Here is an 18012-nt window from a genome sequence, read left to right as displayed (position 1 = left end):
AATTTCATTGAATTATGTATCTCAGGAATGATTCTTGTGTAGTAATGGGGCATATGGGCAAAATAGCTTTGTTAACATTCTGTTTTCAAAATGGCCCCAGAGGAATTGGGGAAAGAGGAAGAGGAATGAGAGGAATACTGTAGGGAATTGACTGCCCAGTCGCCAGGAAATGTGTAACCTGGACCTGTGTCTGTTGCCCTGTGGATAGGTCATACTCCATCAGGAAGGGCACATGGATGATGGGCTAACACTCCAGAGATGCCAGCGTGAGGAGTCCCAGGCTGCACGTATCATCCGGAACACAACAGCTTTGTTCAGTCAGTTTGTCAGGTAAGCTAGCTCCTTCCCTTTCTCTACCTGTCTGCTTCTCTGTGACCTTCCAACCCCACATCACCCCCTTCTAATACTATGAGTTTTTTTAGGAACAATCAAACAGCAGCAAAGAGTTTTACAGAGAGAGTTTGGAACTGAAACTTAATTCCTGTATTTCAGAACATCTACTGTCATCACTTTGTACATACAAATGTCCGAGCCCCATTGTTTATTCAGACTGGTATAATGAATACCCAAGGTCTTCCCATGCAAATTAAGTGACTAAAAGCTACGCGATTGAATTCCCTTTTGCATTGCTGTGCAAGGAGGGCAGGAGTGGGGAGAAACGGAGCCACTATCTCTGAACTATTTTAAAAGGGCTTTTACATCATTCAGAAGTGCTGCCGTGGCTTATATCAAAGTAGGTTTTCCTTTGGAAGTCTTGGGTTACCCAACTATGGCTGAGACTTAATGAGAAAAGTAGCTGAACTCCCTGCTTGGATCAAAATCCCTCCAGCCTAAACAATGCTGCCAAAATAGGATTGTGCTCACCAGTTACCATGGGGAACAAATTCTGTTTTAAACAGTGCAGTAGTGCAGTGTTCCAAGTCATTCTTCTCTTGTAAGAAAATATCCCTAAAGCCAAGTGGTTTAAATTGCATGTGTGAATTTGCATGAAATGAGATTTTTTCCATATCCTTTTGCTGTTGAAACACTGATCCAAGCAACGTGTATTAATTGGGATACAGTTCAGGATAAATTTTTTTCTTTTAATTCATAGTACATAGTAGGCAGTGGTTTAGGGAAAAGAGACAGCTCTGCTAAAGTGGCTCAGGTTCCTTCTATCTTACTGCTTTGTCATCTCCCACAGCAGTAGTTCTTAAAGTGATTCCCTGGACTAGTACATCACCATCACTTTGGAAGTTGTTAAAAATGCACATTCTCAGGTTTCACCCAGACCTATTAGTCGGACACCTGGAAATGGGGCCCAAAATTGCTTTAATAAAGATCTCCAGGTGATTCTGATAAATGCTGAAATTTAATGACCACTTCTCTGGAATAGATAGAGGCCTTAATTGTGACCATATCGTAAAAATCATCTGAGGACCTTTTTTTAAAAAATACCCTGATGCTCAGGTTAACATCTCAAACCAAGTACATCAGAATTTCTGGGGGTGGGATCCAGATGCCAGCATTTTATTAAAACTCCCCAGGTGATAGTACTTTCACCCTTGGTTGAGTATTACTGGCCCCCTATGTTTTTTTCACCCATGTGTTCAAAAATAGCTTACTATCACTATGTCTAAGGTCTGTCCTGCAAGAAGGGGAAGAAAGAAGAAATGATGCACAAGCAACTGCTTTTCTAAAGGATATGATCCAGAAGTGGCATAGCTCAATTTCTCCTGGGTTCCATCAGCTAAAATTTAGTCACTTGGCCATACTTAGCTGCAGAGAGGCTGCCAAATAAATCTCTGGCTGATTGGCTATATCAGATAGCGAAGGTATTCCTGCTACAGACCTGCAAGTCAATGATCTTGTCTCTACTTTTGACATGGCCGTTGGTTTCCTATGACCCCTAAGCAATATATTTTCTCCTTTCTCAGCCTCATCCAGAACCTTCTCCCCTTCTTTACAGAAAAACAATCAGAATGAATGATTCAGTATAGGCAGAAAAACATGGCTGTATGCAATCACGAGTCTTCATGTGGTCTGACCTAGCACCATCATCATCACTCTAGAGCTGGAGGATTTATCTGGCCCCCAGATCTCTCAGCCTCTGCCCTTACACCTTTCTTAAAAGTCAGTGACCCCTACCTCGTACATATACAAAAGTTAAATCAAGATTGATCAAAGACCAGGGGAGCAAATGTAGCTCAAGTATTTGAGTGCCAACTTCCCACATACAAGGTCCCAGGTTCGATCCCTGGTACCTCCTAAAAAAACAAACAAACATGAAAAAACCAACTCTCTCATTGGGGAGCACATGTAGCTCAGTGGTTGAGTGCCTGCTTCCCATGTATGAGTTCTGGTTTCTATCCCTGGTACCTCTTAAAAACAAACAAACGAAAGAACAGCTCTCATTGGGGAGTAGATGTAGCTCAGTGGTTGACAGCCTGCTTCCCATGTCCTGGGTTCAATCCCTGATACCTCCTTAAAAAAAATAGAAAATAGGAACTTTTTTGCTGCAAAGGACTCCACCAAGAAAGGGAAAGAACCGCCTACATAATGGGAGAAAATATTTGCGAAACATCTATCGGATAAGGGATTTGTATCTAGAATATATAAAGAACTCTTACAACTCAACAATAAAAAGACAACTCAAAAGTTCAAAAATGGGAACAATACCTGAAATTCCTCCAAAGAAGACATACATATTACCAATATGCACCTGAAAGGATGTTCAACATATGCACCTGAAAGGATGTTCAACATAATTAGCCATCAGGAAAATGCAAATCAAAACCACTTCACACTTAATAGGATGGTTATAATAATAATTTTTAAAAAGAGTTTATAAAATTGTTGGTGAGAATGTGGAAAAATTGGAACCCTCATATTCTGTTGATGGGAATGTAAAATGCCGTAGCCACTTTGAAAATTCTTCAAAAGGTTAAATATAGAGTTACCATATGATCCAGTAATTCTTCTAGGTATATACCCAAGAGAAATAAAATTATTCCACACAAAGAACTTGCATATGAATGTTTATAGCAACATTTTTCATAATAGCCAAAAGTGTAAACAATCCAAATGTCCATCAGCTTATGAATAAATAAAATGGTATTTGTCCATATAATAGAAAATTTTTTGACAATAAAAGGAGTGAAGAGCCACTTATATGAACTATCCAGATTAAGCAAATTCTAGAGAACAAAAAGTAGGGGATAGTTTTCCAGGGCCTGCGGGGAGGGGAGAATGGGGAGTTACTGCTTAATGGGTACAGCGTCTCTGGGTGATGAAAAAGGCTTGGTGATGAATGCTAGTATATAAATATAATTAATGCCACTAAAGTAAAAATGGTTAAAATGGTAAATTTTGTTATATATATTACCATATTGAAATTAAGAATATTTGTTTAAAAAGAAATGAAGTGCTGATACACATTACAACATAGATGAACCTTGAAAACATTATGCTAAGTGAAAGAGCCAGTCACAAAATACCTCTTATTGTATGATTCCATTTATATAAAATTTCAAAAATAGGCAAATCTAGAAATACAGAACATAGTGGTGGCCTGGGTTGGTTGTGGGGGGAAATGGGAGTGACTGCTAATGGGTATGAGGCTTTTTTGGAGAGGTGATAAGAAAGTTCTAAAATTTATTGAGGTGATACTGCACGACTCCATGAATATGCTAAAAGTCATTAAATTATACATTTTACATGGTGAATTATATGGTATGAGAATTATATCCCAATAAATCTGTTATTAAAATAAAATGGCAGTGGGTGTTACATACCTTACAATGGGGAAATTATTTAACAGGTTTATTGAGGTATAATTTACATATCATAAAATTCACCTTGTTCGGTGTAAGATTCAATGATATTTACAGATCTTTACAATGATCTTTACAATTCGGGTTTAGAAATTTACATCACCCCCAAAAAGATTTTATGCCCATTGTAATTTATCCCAGCCCTCGGAAACTACTAATCTACTTTCTCAATAGATTTGCCTTTTCAGGATATTTCATGTAAATTAAATCACATTATATATGAGGTTTTGAGTTTCGCTTTTCCACTTACTATTAAGGTTCATCCATATTGCAGCCCACACAAGTATTCTGTCCCTTTTCATTACTGAAGCATATTCTGCCTTTGTATATACTCATGCACACACCACATTTGGTTTATCTACTCATTAATTGATGAACATTTGAGATGTTTCCATTTTGGCTACTATGAATAGTGCTGATATAAATATTAGTTTAAAAGTCTTTGGACATTTTCAGTTCTCTCGGGTGTATACTTAGTAGAATTACTGAGTTGTGTGTAAATCCATGTTTAATTTTTTAAGAAATGAAAAATTATTTTCCGAAGTGGATGAATCATTTTATATTCCTCTCAGAAATGTATAAGTTCTAGTTTATCTGCTTCCATTCCTACATTGTTATTGTCTCACTTTTTTATGATAGCCATTCTAATGGATATGAAATAGTATCACATTGTGGGTCAAATTTGCGTATTCAAAATGATTAATAGTGTTCAGCATCTTTTCTTGTTCTTACTGACCATTTATATATCTTCTTTGATAAAATGTCAAGACTTTTGTACATTTTTTAGTAGTGTTGTCTGTCTTCTAGTTGAGATTTGAGAGTTTGTATCTTCTAGTTACAAGTCATTTGAGAGTTGTTTGTATCTTCTAGTTACAAGTCGTTTATCCAATTTATGATTTGCAAATATTTTATCCTAGTCTGTGGATTTTTTCATTTTCTCAGTGGTGTTTTTTGAGGCATAAATTTTTTTTTTAATTTTGAGGAAATCCAATTAACATTATTTTTGTTATGTATTATGCTTTTGGTGTCATATCTAAGAATTCTTTGCCCAAACTCAAGTCACAAGGATTTCCTTTTGTGTTTTCTTCTCAATGCTTTTATTATTTTAGTTTTTACATTTAGGTCTGTGATCAATTCTGAGTTGGTTTTGTGTATTAGTTGCTTGAGAATGGGGAACTGAGGTCTCTGTTTTTGTTGAATTGTTTATTTTCCACTCAATTCTGTCAGATTTTGCTTCACATAATTTGGAGCTCTATTTTGGGTTTGTATATGTTTTAAATAATTATAGCTTCCTGGTTAATTGGCCCTTTTACAATTATAAAAAGTTCTTCTCTGGAACATTTTTTTCCTTAAAATCTTTTTATAATCATTCCAGATCTCTTATGTGTAGATTTATTATTAATTTGTATCATGTATCTTTTTCAATCCTTTTATTTCCAACCTATTTGTGTCTTTGACTCTAAAGTATATCTTTCGTAGATAGCATGTATTGAATCTGTTTGGTTTTTATCTAGTCTGACAATCTCCCTTTTTATTGGCATGTTTAATCCATTTACATTTAATGCAGTTAATCATATGGTTAGATATATTCACCATTTTGCTATTTGTGTTCTATGTCTCATGTACATTTTGTTCTTCTCTTCCTCCTTTACTGCTGCTTTTGTATTGGATATTTTCCAATGTACCATTTTAATTTCCTTTTTGCTTTTTTTTTTTTTTTTACTACTTTTTTGAATTATTTTCTTAGTGATTGCTTAAGGGAATTCAGTATTTAACTTAAAATGATCTACTTCAAATTAATACTAATTTAACAAGTAAAATAAAGCAACTTTGCTTCAATAATGTTTAATTCCTCTCTTCCTCCTTTATGTTAATATTGTCATGTATTTTATATTACTCGTTTATAATTACTGTTTTATGCATTCTTTTGAATCAGTTATAAGAACAAAAGATAAACACACACACATTATCTTTTATATTTACCTTCTCAATTACCTTTACTCTTTATTTCTTCATGTGGATTCAAGTTACTGTCTGGTGTCACTTTCTTTAGCCTCAAGGATTTTCTTTAGTATAATAGCTTTTAAAAAAAAAGATTTATTTATTTTTATTTATTTTTCCTTCCCCCCATCCCCTGTTGTCCACTTGCTGCGTGTTCTTCTGTGACCACTTCTATCCTTATCGTGGCACTGGGAATCTGTGTTTCTTTTTGTTGCATCACCTTGATGCATCAGCTCTCTGTGTATGCGGCGCCATTCTTGGGCAGGCTGCACTTTCTTTCACGCTGGGTGGTTTTCCTTATGGGGAGCACTCCTTGCGTGTGGGGCTCCCCTATGTGGGGGGCACCCCTGCGTGGCATGGCACTACTTGCACGCATCAGCACTGCACATGGGCCAGCTCCACACAGGTCAAGGAAGCCCAGGGTTTGAACCTTGGACCTCTCATGTGGTAGGCAGACACCTTATCCACTGGGCCAAGTGTGCTTCCTGAATATAATAGCTTTTGTAAGGCAAGTCTGCTAGCCCCTTCCTTTTAAAGAATAGAAGTATAGTTTTGAGGGACGTAGAATTCTTGGCTGGCAGTTATTTTCCTTTGGTCTCTATTGTTTCTGATGGAAAATCAGCTGTTTATCTTACTGAAGTTCCCTTGTATACATTGGTTTTCTCTTGTTCCTTTCAAGATTTTCTCTCTTCTTTGCCTTTTAAACATTTTGACTATGATATGTCTAGGCATAAATCATTTTGTGTTTTTCCTACTAGGAATTTGTCAAGCTTCTTGAATGTGTATGTTAATACATTTTATGAAATTTTTCAACCATTTTCCTTTAAATAAGTTTTCTGTCCTTTTTCTCTCTTCTCACTTGCTAGGACCCCCATTACATGTATATTGGACTGTTTCATGGTGTCTCACAAGTCTCTTGAGTCTCTGTTATTGTTTTTTATTCTTTTTTTCTTTTTCTGTTCTTCACATTGGATTGTCACTATTGATCTACAAGTTCACACATTTTTTTCTTCTGCCAACTCAAATTTTCTGTTCAGTCCCTCTGGTGATTTTTTCTATTATAATTATATTTTTCAACTCCAAATTTCAATTTGGTTCCTTAACTTCTTTATTGATATTCTCTATTTTTTGAGTCATTGTTGTCATGTTGTATTTAATCCCTTTTTTTTTAATTATTTTTTTTTTGAATTACATTAAAAAAAATATGAGGTCCCATTCAACCCCACCACCCCCGCCCCCCACTCCCCGCACAGCAACACTCTCTCCCATCATCATGACACATCCATTGCACCTGGTAAGTTCATCTCTGAGCATCACTGCACCCCATAGTCAATGGTCCACATCATAGCCTTCCCTTTAATATGATTTCCTTTAGTTCTTTGCACATATTTATAATAGCCAATTTGAGGTATTTATTTACCAAGTCCAACATCTGGCACCATCAGGGGTATATTATATTGACTACTATTTTCCCTGTGTAAGGGTGAAATCATTTTTAAATTTTATGTTGGAATCTTCACCTTTTAGATAAAATATTTTAGCAACACACCATGAGGTATCGTTGTTGCTGAGTTTTTGTTTTTGTTGGTTATTTGGCTGGTTTAGTAACTTACCTGGACTAATTTTCTCTCTCCTACAATGTGAAGCTGCTGAGGCTTTTCGTTTTATTTTTCAATTCCCCCTGGATCTATAGCGGTCAGCCGGTATTTGGTCAGTGGTTGTGCCTAAACACTGTGAACCACTAAGGTTTCTACCTTTTGCCAAAGGACCTACATGACAGTTGAATAACATATTCAAAGTTTACACAGTTTATAAGTCTGTCCTGGATTTTACTTTCTGCTTGCACAAGGACTCATGTTCACCCAGAGGTGAAAAGAAAGCTCTTCAATCCCTCCTGAGCCTGTGTGTGGTCTTACACAAGGCCTGCCCACTCTGTTGGAATTTCTGTGCCACTAAGGTAGGGGTAGAGGGGATAGGAATAGGACCCAGACTGAAACACCATAGATTCCCACTGTTCTTACCAAGGTTCAGTCATTTTTAAAAATATTTCTCAATTTGTTATATAACTTTGGTCAATTTTCAGAGTCCTAAAATCGTTTTTTTTAAATAATTTGTCCAATTTTATCATTGTTTCTTGGAAGAGGGGATTTGCTGAACTCCTCACTCAGCTACTCCGAAGTCCCTCCTTTGAAGGGAAAATCTTCAATTCTTCCAGCCACAGGGAAATTTTAGATGAAACGAGGGCTAATGAATAATAAATAAATGTGATGGGTAGGGGCTGCAAAAGTCATAGTACCTGGATTTTGCAAGAACTGAGAAGGGAAAGAAGAAAAAGGAAACTAGATATAGAATTTTCTTTCCCCTTACTTTAGAGAAACAAACAGTGCATGTTACATACAAATGGAAACCAGAAGGGTCGAGGATGGCCTTCCAGGAGAGAAAATTAAGGTTGAAGGAAGATAGAAAGAACAAAAAAGAACAATGGAAAAGAAAAAGTTAATGTTTCCTTATATTGTCTCATCATCTTCTGTACAATTGCTGGGAACTGTCCAATAGTCCCAGTGAACACAATGATAGAGCAAGGAATCTTAACAATCCTACTTAAAAAAAAAAAAAAAAAAAAAAAAGGTACTGTTAGCTGCCCTCTGAGTTTACCCATAGGATGGAAATGATATATAAATAAGGGGTTACAGTAAATATTCAGGATCATCCTGGATCTTACTTGAATTTAACAAAAGGAATCCCTAGGATAGTTTTAAGAATACAGTGGGACAATGACTGTATAGAGTGGAAGAAGACTGGGATGAGATAGGAACTAGTTATTTTAGAACTGAGGCGTTCTCTATCTCTGCCAGTTAGGTCTCCTCCCCAAGGTATTAGAGTAGAATGTGAGCACTATCAGGCTGTTGCGAGGTCCTCTCTATTTTCACCACTGTCCCCAGTGTCAGGCTTGTAGTATGTGCTCTGCTTTGAAGGAACAAGAAATCTGCCTCAGTACAGTAGAGGACAATTATATTGATATTTCTACAAGAGTCAAGATGAAGTGATCCAGCACTGAGAACTCACCAAACATGAAATTAGACCCAGAAGGACCCTGGCAATCAGAGTATATCTTACCTATTTTCTAGGTGTGAAACTGAAACACAGGAAGCTGAGAGACACTCCAGATGTCACATGGTTAATGGCAGTGACAAAACTAAAACCTGGGTTTTCCAACCCCTTGTATAGCACTTATGCTCTTCCATAAAGCATTCATCTTCTCCCACCACATGAAGAAACACTTCTTTACTTAACCAAATTTAGTATTTCCAGTAAACTCAAAAATGTTTAAAAAAAAAAAAAAAAAAGTTAAATTCTGGTCCTGAACCCAAAATAAAAATATTGTGGAAAAATGCATTCATTCATTCATGAATCTAGAATTTGAAAGTCATATCTGATTGGATTTTGTACTTCATAAACCTTCACCTCATGGCCTCATATCATTCTCTTCCCCACCATCTTTGTGCCTGATAATATCCCAGATAATCATTCACAGACACTTACTGAGCACCTACCTGGGCCAGGTACTGCCAGAAGTTGAATGCATACTGATGAGAGACATATACTCCTGCCTATAATAAATTTATAATTCAGTACTCTTTTGCCCTCATTGCATGCACCTGGCATTTTTTTTTTTTTCAAAATTGGAATTATTTTCTCCTCATAGCCTGGGTGTTTTCTGAGCTTACTGAGTTTTTGGTTTAGGACAAGATGGTGATTTTTTTCTTAGCACCACTAAGGAAAAGCTTTAATGTTATTTACACATTCATCCAATTCTCAATCACTCAGGGCCTGAAAATGCAGTTCCACAGGGACCTGGTCTGTTTCCTCCTCCTAGTCTTTAGTGCTTGCCCTCTGAGAGTTCTCACTATTGTACCCCTCAAGTGAATGAGAAGATGAAGCTCACTTTGCTATCTGTGGGAGTTTGCAGTTTCTTGATATCAAAGGTATTAATCACAAGACTGGGAAATTGGAGAGAAAGAGCTACAGAATAGGAAGAACACAACAGAGAGGCATAGAGATGGAAAAGCAGATAACACCAAGGCAAAGAAAAAGAAATATTGAGGCAGAGAATAAGGAATTTGAGAGATGGCAGTCAATGAGAAAGAACAGAAGGGAACAGACTTTGGGAAGGGCACCCATGGAGAGACGGGTCAGAAGGAGGGACGTGGATACAGAGGGTGAAGGAGGCATTGACAAAATGGGATGGGGGAAAGCAAGTGTGTGCATGAGCACACATAGAAATGTTAAGCAAAAGTCCATGCAGGGATATGAAAAACATGTGAAGAGAGGCAGAGAGAAGACAAAGATATAAATGGAAGGAAAGACTGACTTACAGAAAGCTTCCCAGCCTTATGTTTAACTTATTCCAAGAAAGATGTGATAGTGTGTGGCAGATATTGAGGGTAAATGCAAGAGAAGCATCTGCCAAAGATAAAAAAGTCAGTGTCTTAATCACAGTTCAAATTCTCTCTTTGGGCTACATAGAAGCCATCATTTGACATTTAATAGGGGTCTGTTGGGCACTAGTGCTGAAATATCAAAGGTTGGGTTTTAATTTGCTTGAAAATAGAACTGAAAAGAGTAATTTTTCTTATAAAACGGCTTTAAAATGAAACCTGAATAGTCTTTTCTATTGCTCCATTGGTTGGCAAATTTCATTTTGTAGCTATTCACACAACTACTGGGAAGCAGTGCATGTGTCCAGTGTGGTTAACTAGGCACCAGGACACAGTGGATACTTTTTAGGGCCCCTACTGGAGGCTCTGTGCCTGAACCATGTTAATTTCCTGGGTTTTAGTGGAAACAATCGCACAGCTGCCCCCGTCACCCTGCCAATAGAAGAGGTCCTCCAGACCCTACAGGACCTGATTGCCTACTTCCAGCCTCCAGAGGAAGAAATGCAACATGAAGATAAGCAGAACAAGCTCCGCTCACTCAAAAACAGACAGAATCTTTTCAAGGAAGAAGTAAGTGAAAAAATTTAAAAGTTGAGATTCTCTGTGTGTCCAGAGTCAAAATTTAGCTGCAATTTATCTTCATTTCTATGTATACACATGTTTATGGAAGAGCCAGAGAAAGAGAGAGAGAGGAAGCTGTGAAGAAAAGGATAAATTAGAAGCTGACCTTCTCTGTCATTGGTCCCTGCTTATGTTAGCAATGATTAGCACATTTGAACGAGGTTACATCTTAAAGCTTTGGTGCCATGGGTGTTATCCAAAATATGGTTCCAATAAATTTCAACTATTAGAGCATGTCATTGGCTGTGGTTCTCAAATTTTGGGAAACATCAGAATTACTTAGGAAACCTATTAGAAAAATACAAAAGCCCAGTTTCCACCAAATCTAAAATACCTGGGATGTGGGTTTGAAATATACACATCACACTAGGCCTTTTTTTTTTCCTTGCCTTTTTTTATTATCTTTTTTTTTTTTTTAGAGAGAGAGAGAAATCACACAAACTGTTACAATAAAAAGTATAAGAGGTTCCCATATACCCCACTCTCCACACCCCCCACTCCTCCCATATCAACAACTTCTTTTGTTAGTGTGGTACATTCATTGCATTTGATGAGTACATTTTGAAGCATTGCTACACAGCATGGATTATAGTTTATGTTGTAGTTTGCACACTTTCACAGTCCATTCAGTGGGCAGGATATATAATGTCCTGCATCTGTCCCTGCGATATCATTCAGGAGAACACAAAGTCCTGAAAATGCCCCAATATCACACCTCTTTTTCCCTCTCCCTGCCTTCAGCAGCTCCTGTGGCCACTATCTCCACATCAGTGAGGTCTTACGCTAGACCTTGAACTCTTTAGTTGCTGGGGTTGGAGCCTGGACATGGAGGAAGTACTAACTGGGTCCTAGTTTTGGCACCATCCCTAGCTGTCTGTGACCTGAGATGAGTCACAAGCCGCCTCCAGATTTGGATGTGTTGATCTGGCATTGACAGGCCATGGTGGTGGTTCTGCAATTCTCCAAGCCTGGGGAGAGGGCTTGTCTTTGGGCCTTTGCAGAGTTAGCGATGTGGGATGCAGGCCCCCACTGTTCAGTCTTCTGATCTAAGTAAACTTTGACTCAGGGACATTCTGTATGCCTTACAGGTTACTGAAACTACATTTATCTTCTCCCTGCTGCTGTTTAAAAACAGCTCAACACAGACATAGTATTGTAAATTAGCTGGAAAGGTAGTTGGTAATGCTCTTTGAGTCTTAGCTCCAAACCCCCACCCTTCTTTTTTTGGGAAGGGGGGAAGCAAGCTTGGTGGTCTTCTATGTCTGAATGGAATTTCTTGAGCTTATTTGAGATTTAAAAGAAAAATAGGTAGTACATTCAGGACTATTTCCAAATGAGTCAGAATTATTCACACCAGACCAAAAGTAGGCTTTGTGAAACTCATTCACAAATCCTCTTCCTTAGTATGTCCTTGGTTTGAGTTAAACTCATGGAGGCAAACCCATGGGAAGAGATTGCTGACTCACTCCCAAAATGGTCCTGAGGCATAAAAATGCATATTTTGTTTTTAAGAATCAAAAACAAAGCACAAATGGCACATGAAGATCTATTTACATGTTACCATTATCAGCTTTAAAAGGTGAATGGTTTGGGAGGGGAAAGAGAAAAAGGGACCCTACTTTCTTAATCAGGAAATTTTACTTTTTCCTAACTCTCCTTCTCAGGGAATGTTGGCCCTTGTGTTAAATTGCATTGATCGCTTAAATATCTACAATAGCGTAGCGCACTTTGCAGGAATTGCAAGGGAAGAAAGTGGCATGGCTTGGAAAGAAATTCTGAACCTCCTGTACAAATTGCTGGGTAAGTACACGTGGTACCCTCTCCCTAGGAAGATTTCTGAGGGTGATATGTACAGAATCATGGGAAACCAAAGTTACCAACTAGACTCATTTCTTGGAAGCCTTTTCTTAACCATTTGATTCTAACTCAGCTATTCATTCTGTTAACTAGTAGCTAATTGTACTTTCCAAACTTGGAGCAAGAAGTCAGCTGGCAGTGAGTGGAAGCAGATGGAAATCAATTTTGCCATAGCTCCCTGTGAAGCCCTGGACAGTTACTTAAGCTTTCTGAACCTCAATGTCCTTATCTTTAAAATGAAGGACAGAACAATAACATGTCTATGGAGTCTTCAGTTCTAAATTTCTGAGAAGATATCACCTGTGCTTGAAGGGTGATTACTATTTTAAACCTGTGCCCTTTTGCTTTTCACTTGCCAGACAGATATTCCATTTTGTTGGAAAGAAGAAAGCAGGGGGAAGTAAGAATATTTCAGCCCCCAGTCTTTCTTCTCACAACACTGAGTGTGTGATGATGTTTTCGTGCCTGCTGTAAACAGTTGCTTTGTTGGGAGGTAGACAGTGTGAAGACAGTATCAGCCTGTGTTGGAATGTGGCCACCATAGTTGCTCAGACACTCTGAAAAGGCAGCCCTTTAGGGCTTTGCTCTGATGTGTATGTCCCGTTGAGAGGAAACCCATAGAAACTTGAGCAGGCCAGAGGGGACTCCAGAGAAATCAGTCTGAATCCATCCTCAGTGATCGGACTACAATTGCAGTGTGTGATCTTGTTAAGTCTCTTCCAATTCTAATATTTGGTAATGATAAGACTCATATTCAAAGCAATATGTTAATTACTGGTATAATGCAATAATGGCTAACATTCATTGAGCTCTGTGTACCAAAGAGGATAATATCTTTTTGATGCTCAGAGCAATACTTTGAGGTGTAGCTACTGTTATTATCCCCATTTTATTGATGAAGCAATTGATGCACAGAGAAGCTCCTAACTTGCCCAAGGTCTCACGCATGCAGTGAGTGATGGAGCTGTGGTTTGGGCCCAGGCAGTCTGACTCCAGAACTTCAATACCTTGCTGCAGCCCACCCAAAAAGCAGCTTAGGAGTTCAGGCTGAATTCTGCCCTCCACTGCTGACATAGAAAGAAGAAGCCCCCGGGAAGACCTTTCCTTATCCTAAATACTTTCCTAGCCTCTTTTACACTCCAGTCCCTAAAAACCAACAGCATAAGGGCAAGCTTCTTAGGGCCAATCAATATACATGGACTTTTTCCAGAGTTGCCTCTATTTTGTCCTGTGTAGGGAAGGAACTTGGGCTAGATTGGTGAAAATTTAATAACAGCATATTGTCCCCAGTGGTTCTCAAACATAAGCATCAGAATCAGCTGGAGGACTGGTTAAAGCACAGATGTGGGGCTCCAGAGTTTCTGATATGGTAGATCTGGGATGAGGCTGAGAATTTGCATTTCTAACAAGTTCTCAGGTGATACTGAGGTTTCCAGTCCAGGGGCCATGCTTTGAGAACCACTGCCATCTACTCATGTTTCAGATACTTCAGAGTTGCATGTTTAGCTGCTATTTACCTAATTTAACCAACCTTTCCAGCTGTGTTCATTCAGATGCCTCCTTTTAGCACTGAAGGATAGCAAAGCACTGCCTCGATTTAACAAAACATTGTGAGATGGTGAGTTCTTAAGTCAGTAATCAAACAGGTATTATTCCCTTGCTTATCACTATCCAAAGTAATTTTACAATTTGATGTTTTTATTGTTTCTGTCCCCGACTTGGGTCTAAGTTTCATGAAGGCAGGGAATCTGCCCATCGTCTTTCCCACTGCTCTAGTCCCAGCAACAGGATGGATGCCTGGTACATACACAGCAGATTCTCTGGAAGTGATAATTTTTGAGTGAGTGAGAGAATGCTAGATGTATACTCTTCTGAAGACAGAATTGTATCAAAGGGTGAGGGAGGGAAAGATTGTCGTTTGATGCTTTTCCTTCCTAAGCAGTGATGTATTGAATAGCTTCCTAAGTGCTTATGACCTAAGTGCTATGTCCTTTAACCTACATGATCAAATGTTTCCTTGTTTTCAGCTGCTCTCATTCGTGGTAACAGAAACAATTGTGCTCAATTCTCTAATAATCTTGATTGGCTAATCAGCAAATTGGACAGACTAGAATCTTCCTCAGGTAAGAATTAATAGGAAACATAACTAGAGAAAGTGAAGTGTTTCCTTTTGCCCATTCTTTAAAAAAGTCAACTATTTTAAGAATTCTTGTCCACTAGATTGCAAGTAATCCTCAAATAATTATTCAGCAAAAAGAAATAAAGTCCTAAAACTGACTGGCATGGCTTCAGCTTTATTTAACAACACTAACCCAGACTTTAACAAGCCTTCCTTTTCTGTTTAATTTTTCAGTCTGTGCCTTCATCTTCACTGCCTGGTTCCTGGGTCCTTTAATCGTTCCCTACACCCCCTGCCTCAGTCTAGTCTCCTCCTAACTGCTGCTTCTAGTCATGCTCTGGATTTTTAAATCCTCTCTTGACATTGCCCACCTAAATATTTTGGTTAGAAGTAGGGCTGAAGGACAACCATAGAATACAAGGAAACTGTGATCCCCTCTCATCCCCCAAATCCACCCTTTACATCCTATCTGAGCCAAGAGAGTGGTTATCATTGGTAACTGACCATGCAACAAGGCTCAATAGTTTGCTGCTAATTCTCCTGGATTTTCATCATGGTGTAGCCTTTCTATGTACCAAGCTGGTCACCAGGTAGAATTTCTTATGCTTTCACTCACAACTGAAAACCATCCAACTTGCTAAAAATAGGTGGCAATGCCAAATCTTTTTTCATGAGTCAGTTTGTTATTTGTTTGATATGCCAGCACAGCTAAAATAAAAGTGATCTCTGGAGAGGTTTCTAGAAAAATTCTTGTTCAGGGGACACACAATACTATCTAAATTCTTGAGTTACCTTCACAGTTTATAATAAACTGCATCTGCTTTTGTAACTCTTTTTAAATTAAGTATTGTTAGGTTTGATTAAGAATTCTGTTTCCCGGCTGCATCTCTATATTGTGCCATTAGAAGGTTTGTTTCTTTGTCCAGGAGGAAGGAGATGAGGTTAGTGCTAAATTAATCACAGCTCAAAATTATAGACTGGTGGTTCCCCAGGGGCTCCTGAAGCCTACCAGAGATGACTGCATCTTTAATCTGTCTGAAAATATTTAACAGATTCAAAGAATTGATGATATTTCTATCCCCTCAGGATGGTGTTTTCTTTTCCACTTCCTAAATTATGGTCAGTTCTTCATGTTATTTAATGTTCAAATGATTTTTGTGGCATTCATGTAGGTATCTTGGAGGTTTTGCACTGCATCTTGATTGAAAGCCCAGAAGCCTTAAATCTGATAGCAGAAGGCCACATCAAGTCTATCATTTCACTGTTGGATAAGCATGGGCGGAATCACAAGGTGGGTATGGAAAGACAAACCCAAGCAGTAATTGACTGTATATGGCTTTTCCCTCCCTGACACTTAGTAGTTCACTCTGTATTACTGAAAGCTTGTTGGCTTGTGTCTTCTGGGCTTTGATAAATATCTTGGAAGCTGGGGTTCTGAAAGACCCTTCCTTGCCTAGGACACTCCAAACTAGACAGCCAACTGGGCTAGGAATGTCTCCCTCGGATTCCACTCAGCTTCCCAATCTCTACTCACCGTCATTGGCCATGAACACCTGGCTTACGGTGTGGGGCTCTCTGCTAGGCTCTACACTTTGTACAAGGTCAGCTGCACAGAGCTGGCTTCCAACTTATTGACTACTAGGTTAGAAGTGAAACAGCTATACAGTAGTGAAACCTGTGTATAGAAGATATATAGGAATCAGATTTTTTAAAAAAAAGTAGAAAGTCTTGGTTACATAGCTTATTAAGTGAAATCTGATGTACCATGAGTCAAATGTACCAGGCAAGCAAGAGGACTGAAGCTGCTGGTCATTCCCTTTGATACAAAATAGCTGTGTGACTTAGGGCCTCAGTTATTCCTTCTGTAAAATAGAGATAACACTATCTTACTTATTAAAGGCAGAATACTTTATCAATTTTTGTGGTTTCTTATTCTAAAATATCTTTTTATGAGATTATGTCTCAGAAACTCAATGACCTATGGCAAAATCTATTCAAGTATGGTAAGCCTCAGCCTGATCCTTCAACATTTGCACCATAGTGGGGACTAGTGCACTGGGCAGGCAAAGTAATCAAATGTTGAGGAAGTGTATTCCATGAGCAAATGGCACAAGCAGACATGAAGGACAGCAGCTGCACTCCTGACTTCTCAAAGGAGGGACCTCAGCTTGGTTATTGGCTTTTGTGACCCACCTATATTTGGGAGTACTATTGATTTGAGATGCATCTTGGGGAATCCAGGAGAATGAGCTTCCATAGTATTGCTTATTCATATGCATTACCCTTAGGAAGCAGAAAAGGCATGGTCTTCAGCACCTGTGAAATTGCTTGGCAGAGAATAGAAAGAAATATGTTGGGTCTGTAATTGCTTTCCCGATGTGGTAAATCAAAGCAGACATGAGGCTCCAGGTTCAGTCCAGCTTCTCTATGTTCCAACACATTCCATCCTGTCTGCAATGCATAATGAGAATAATTGATAAGTACCTGAGTCATAAGCTATGTGCAGATGTCAGAGGAGCATTTTAACTGGAAAGTGACTCTCGATTGATTACTCTAGAGGCTTCTTTATGATGATACCACATAATGCACTTAATAAATAACCATCTTCGTTATGACTTCTTAAAGCCAAAAGCCAAAAGCATTTAATAGATGCCGTTTAGTGGGAAGTTGTTGATTATCCAGCCCATTCCTCAGTTGAGAAAACTGAGGCCTAATAATCTGACATACTCTCCAGGAAATCAACACCAAATCTCTTGCCCAAGTGTACTAGCAGAGTAGTCTTTTAAGATTTTAAAGCCCAAGTCACTGATTTGGAAATTCTGACAAAGTAGTTAAAATTCAGGCAATGTGATCTTAGTACGTACCTGTTTCGTCGAGGATGCTCCTTTTAGTCTTCTGATAGATTTGGGGGTAAAGGCTGTCTTGCCAAGAATTGAAGTCCTCCCTTAGAAATTATTCAGTTGGACAGTTTTTGTTTCCAAAGAGAAACCTGGTCTCAAATCATCACCAGTTGTATTTGTGGTAGCTTCTCGAAGAATGTGCAGGCCAGAGTTTCATTGAAATGCTTTCCCTTTGGTTGAAAAATGCCAAGGTAATGTTTTCCTATGCAGGTTGCTCTGCTTTAGGTTGTCAGAAATCTCCTAGTTTTTCATAATGACAGTGA

The 18012-nt window shown here is 38.5% G+C and overlaps 1 protein-coding gene across 3 annotated transcripts in view; it reads left to right on the top strand.

Annotated features, from left to right (window-relative positions):
* The window catches only part of RYR3 (ryanodine receptor 3), a 506364-nt gene that overhangs the window by 234738 nt on the left and 253614 nt on the right, over window positions 1-18012 (top strand). For all 3 annotated transcript variants that reach the window (XM_071214091.1, XM_058293854.2, XM_071214090.1), the window contains exons 12-16: window positions 209-330; window positions 10654-10822; window positions 12538-12673; window positions 14758-14853; window positions 16022-16140. In XM_071214091.1, the coding sequence (XP_071070192.1) occupies window positions 209-330; window positions 10654-10822; window positions 12538-12673; window positions 14758-14853; window positions 16022-16140 (642 nt within the window). The remainder of the gene's footprint in view (window positions 1-208; window positions 331-10653; window positions 10823-12537; window positions 12674-14757; window positions 14854-16021; window positions 16141-18012) is intronic.

Source organism: Dasypus novemcinctus, chromosome 3, assembly GCF_030445035.2.
Source record: "Dasypus novemcinctus isolate mDasNov1 chromosome 3, mDasNov1.1.hap2, whole genome shotgun sequence".
In the NCBI taxonomy this organism is placed as follows: Eukaryota; Metazoa; Chordata; class Mammalia; order Cingulata; family Dasypodidae; genus Dasypus; species Dasypus novemcinctus.
Note: the sequence above shows the minus strand (reverse complement) of the source record. Positions and strands in the feature narration are given on the sequence as shown.